The sequence below is a fragment of the Montipora foliosa genome, chromosome 12, assembly GCF_036669935.1.
Source record: "Montipora foliosa isolate CH-2021 chromosome 12, ASM3666993v2, whole genome shotgun sequence".
Classification (NCBI taxonomy): Eukaryota; Metazoa; Cnidaria; class Anthozoa; order Scleractinia; family Acroporidae; genus Montipora; species Montipora foliosa.
Window position 1 is genome coordinate 29,020,249 of NC_090880.1, and position 5,000 is coordinate 29,025,248.

Sequence of the window (5,000 nt, forward strand, 5' to 3'; positions counted from 1 at the left end):
AATACTGCTACCACCATTCCTTTCCTGAATAGGTTCTTCCATTACTGCACAACCTGATTTATTAAGAGCTGTTGAGTTGGAAAAATGGTTATAGTAAAGAGGAGGAGGGCAAATAGTGTTGGTGATTACAAAATCATCTTCAGTTTTCTGTCTACTTATGTCTCTTCCTCTGGAGCTTTTTATGTCCTTTGCAAGGATATTTGTTTGAACTTCTGCATTATGCTTCACGTCTTTCTTCTGCACATCCTTGACCATTTTGCCGCTACTTTTATTCCTTGTACTTTTCCTTGGAATTCCTTGTTCAAATTCTTTTGATTTTCTTCCAGGGTGCCCATTACCTACAGCATCCTTAGGAGCTTGTGTGATCTCCTCAGATTCAGATTTAGTAGTTTTAGTTGTTAAGGCAACTGTGGGTATATGAGGGATAAGCGAGCCTCCTAAACTTAAAAACCTGTAAGCAAGCTTCACTGATGCAATGCAAGACCCCATAAGATTGAAAACGTCAAATTCACCTTCATCTCTGTAAAAAGAGGGCACTTCAACTCCTTTTTGGTTAACGTCTACGCTAATCTTATTTATAGCTTCCTTCAAAGGAATCAAAGTGCTCCCCACAAGAGCAGGCTTTTTAGGCCACATATCCATCAACATGACGTAGAGAGGAACACTTTGCAGTTGAACTAACATGGCATCGATGCTTGCTTTGAACAAGCAGGACTTCCCTTTATGAAACTGAAAATGGCCAAATCGATCCTTGAGTTCGTCAAGCATGGTTTCCTTGTCTTCCAAACGCAATTTCTGTCGCAATTTTTCCGCCCTCAGAGTAGGTATATGGTGTATGATCATCGTGGGAAAATCAAGCAGTCGAAAGCAAACAGCCGGAAGCTTGCACGGAACTCGAAGATTTCCCACACTTTCTAAGTGAACTTCGAGGGAAAACAGTGTTTCAGACATCGTGTAAAAGTGGATTCGCAGGCTTATAAAATTAACACGAAACTACCAGATATTTCAAAAGATTAAAAATATTCGCGCCTTACATTTGTTACCAGATCTCCACTCGTTAAACTGTGTGTATGAGAATTCCAAACATCTCTTGGGTATTTATACCTTCTTGTTCTGTTGTCAAGTAGACGCAACAAAATAAAAAAGAATGCAAAAAGAAAGGATTTAGAACGTAAATATTTGATTCTCGTGTCTGCAGATAACGTTTTGGGCGAATGAGCCATATTTTCTACATGTAATTCTGTGAGGACTCTATCCTCACGCTTACATCACATGATATGTGTTTGAGATGGGTCACTGATCTCACGTCAAAACAAAATGCACAGGCGATCATGTTGTTCGGAGAACTTTTTCTGATCAACCTTTCAACTATTTTTCAATACTCTCAGTAGTGCTAACGTTCTCTCGGATGATGAAATTATTCGACAGGATTGACCTCAAATCTAAAATCTCGCAAGATGGGCTGACCATCTAATCGAATTGAATGCAAGCTTATGCAGACAGCTGTTTTTTCATTTTAGTATTTCTTGGACGTTTAGGTCATTGAAACAGGAAGAAATAGAATGTCGAGACATCTCAAGTCAACAAGAGCTGATCAATGTGAGTATTATGAATCGTTCAATTAGTGGCGTTGAATGCTGAATGCTCAATTGTGTCGCTGGAATAAAATAATTTAAGCTCTTATTATTTTAATGACTTACATGTATTCACATTGGCGGAAATATTTCGCTTAGGATTTTAAGAAACTAGTTACTGCCGTATTTAAGTCATTCAAACTATGATAAGGTGGACTGAGTACAATACTACCGTGTTTTCTTTATTTTCAATTTTTTTCAACTTTGGATTTGATGAGGTTAAAATTTTTGTTTAACCACTATTGCTTGTAATCTCGCAATCTGATTGGCTAATTTGCCGTTGTTGATAAGAGTCTAGACAATGCTGCTTGTGTCATGCTCACGTCAATTTGTCACACAGTGTAATAGCCAATAAGAGATGCTCATTTTGGGAAATAAACCCATCATATGGTGAGAAAGTTGTAGACAATTCTTGCTCTTTTTCGTGTCATGATTTTGGTCATGCTCTGAAATAAACACATTCTTTGGCATTGAATACTGTGGTAAAAAACAAATCGAAAGTGGTTCAGCTTTGTCTGTACTCTTATTGACAACGATATTCGTCATCACACTGGTCAAAATTTGTTGTGGCCTCACTCTGCGTCCACAACATTTGGACCACAGTGATGATGAATATTGGTAAAGGTAAAGGTAAAAGTACACCTTATTAATTTTAACATCGGAAGTTTCTTTACTCTCTAGAGAGTATTCTCCCAGGAAGAACGGTGCACTCATTTTACCCCCCCTCTTTTCCATCAGTGCTTTTTTTAAAGGGTATTTAAAGCTACATGTACTTAGGCTACACTGAAAAGAAAGAAGTCGAAACAAGGACATGAGATCCGGGGATCGAACTCGGGACCTGTTGCACCAAGGCCGCGCACTAACAGACTCTGCCACCCTTGCTCCTTGTTGATAAGAGCACAGACAACGTTGAACTACTTTCAATTTGCTAATTTTAACGTTTTGAACTATTTTCAGTTAATGCCAAGGTGCATGGCTTGAAAGAGATTTTCAACAGACTGGACAGGAGAACTTATCCGTTACCAACAGGAAATGACGTAGCCAACTACCTACATGTACATGTAGTATGTTTGATCCATACAGGATTAAAAACTGGATTTACACAGAGTGTGTTAATTAATGAATAGTCAGTAGCAGTCTGCTGTCCAGGAATTGTATGTCTGATTAGCTTTTAACAAAATTGTAGGTCCACTCAAAAACTGTCCCTCTTAACCCCTTTAACACTTAATCGCCATTTATACATTTTACTCTGTCTAAATTTGCCCCCTTGGAGCATATTTAGAGGTTTAAAGGACTATCTCTCTTTTTTTTGTCTTATCAGCATTTGCCAACAGTGTTTTGTCGATTATGGCATCATTGGTTCCATTCCTGAAAAAGGAGGATCTCAATAGCATGCCCATGGGATTGGCTATGACATTATCAATATGGCCGCAGCAAACCCATAACCATGTCATAAAACTCCTTGCGGGCTACATTCTGCCAGTTTTGCTTGGTATGTGTTTTAGATCTTTGAAATCTCTGAACCTCAGTCCCTCCTGAGATACGACACTGTCTTACAGATTTTTTGCTATCTAAAGCCAGCGAGACCATTTGACTTAGTCATCAAATGGTTTCAACAGACTCTGCAAAGGTATATACATGTATATGGCCTTCATTATTTCTGTGACTTTTTGCGATGATTAAGTTAAAGTGGTACTATGATCAAAAAATCATTTCCTCTTTTTCTTCAGATTTTGAAAGCGTGTTCGCTTAACACCTAACTGGCAAAATTTTGAGCTTTGAGTTTTCTCCAAAGGCTGTTTATTTTGAGTGTAAGTTTTGGATTTCATGGTCCACCATTACTCACGTTCAAAACTGGCCGATTGGACCTCAGAGGGTTGGATCTAGAGAAAATGATGTCATTTACTCACTAGCTTAAAATTTCAGTGTCTAAACGCAATTCATTATATATGCAAAACACGGGTTGAAAAGTCTGAAAGCCCGAAACTCCCGTGCTGCATATTAATTAGGCCGCATACACACACATTGCATTCTTAAACTAGTGAGTGTTTGACGTCATTTTCTCCTCGACCCAGCTCTCTCAAGATTTTAAAGTTAGTAATGGCGGACCAATAAATAAGAAAATTCCAGCTAAAATAAACAGGTGTCTTTTTAAAATCAGAACTTAAAACTTGGGTGAGTTAGTGTTCAGTTAACATAGTTTTGAAATCCAAAGGAAAAACAAAATTCTTTTTTGGTCGTAGTACCACTGTAATGCTTATCATGAAGGGCTGTATAGGCTGACCCAAACAGCTTTACTTTCCGATTCTCAACCATCTTCAAATGAAGCATGCCCTTGGATGCTGTGCCCAAGAAGCTGACACCTTTTCTATAACTAATTATGCACCTGTGCTACTCATTTTTGTTGATATCTTCAGTTCCCTGGAAATGTATGTTAAAATGCATAACTTATCAGATGCTGTCATTACTTGCTACATTACTTCAATTAAATATAATTGTATTAATTGTATGATGGTCTCCCTGACCCATGATTCAATCTTGTCCTTGATGTTGGTGATAGATACGTATGTCTTGAAAGATTTATTACTTCCGTCGTGCTGGGTCTCGGTTGATTGAAAACTTTAAGGTACAATTAGCTCATAAGTTATTATCTTGCTCTCATCAAGGTTTTTATAAACATTTTTTTTATCAGCTTGGTCAAAGAAACTCGACCAGTGTTGACAAAAGACAGACGCTCATTTAATCGTCAGGTGGATCCAAGTATGGACTACACAGGACTGTATAAAGCTCTTGGAAAAATTGCAATACGGGAGGCAGTGTGGCCTAGTGGTTAGGGCGCTTGCCTTGAGATCCGGAGATCCCGGGTTCAAGACCCGCTCTGACCACTCGTTGAATTTGATCCTGGTAGTCCCTGGTTCAACTTCCCAGCCGCACTTGTAAATAGCCAACTGGTTTGCCTCCAACCAGTTGGGATTCTTAACAGTTGTTGTTGTTCTGTTCTGTCGTTTCGTTGTGTTTCATTGGCCCTGAAAAGCCCCTATGGGAAGCGGTCAATTAAGTATGTATTGTATTGTATTGTTCCTGTGGTTGAGATTGGAGTGGAAGGTACGTGAAAGAAATTATGATGTATCCTAAGATAACATCCTAGAACATGTGGGTTCCTTTACTCAAAAGATTTCCTGTAAAATTTTTGTGGGGTCAAAAAAAATTAATTAATTAATTAGTTACTGTCATATACATTGAATACTAACCGACAAAGATTGGATTTGAGATTAAGCATCGTTTTAGGCCTAATAAGTTATTACTCCTAATCTCAGTCTTAATCTGAATCCTAAGCTTAATCTCAATGAATTAGGAGCATAACGT

General features: G+C 38.3%; 1 protein-coding gene and 1 long non-coding RNA gene across 2 annotated transcripts in view; one reads left to right on the forward strand and one right to left on the reverse strand.

Annotated features, from left to right (window-relative positions):
* The window catches only part of LOC137981095 (microtubule-associated protein 10-like), a 3,883-nt gene extending 2,871 nt beyond the window's left edge, over nucleotides 1–1,012 (reverse strand). The window contains exon 1 of the mRNA XM_068828446.1: nucleotides 1–1,012. This exon is cut by the window's left edge and continues 141 nt beyond it. Within this exon, the coding sequence (XP_068684547.1) occupies nucleotides 1–951 (951 nt within the window). The 5' untranslated portion in view covers nucleotides 952–1,012.
* Nucleotides 1,013–1,302: 290 nt separating this feature from the next.
* LOC137980218 (uncharacterized) overlaps nucleotides 1,303–5,000 on the forward strand; it is a 5,182-nt gene continuing 1,484 nt past the window's right edge. The window contains exons 1-3 of the long non-coding RNA XR_011118464.1: nucleotides 1,303–1,599; nucleotides 2,592–3,126; nucleotides 4,327–5,000. The exon at nucleotides 4,327–5,000 is cut by the window's right edge and continues 1,484 nt beyond it. This is a non-coding gene — a long non-coding RNA (uncharacterized lncRNA). The remainder of the gene's footprint in view (nucleotides 1,600–2,591; nucleotides 3,127–4,326) is intronic.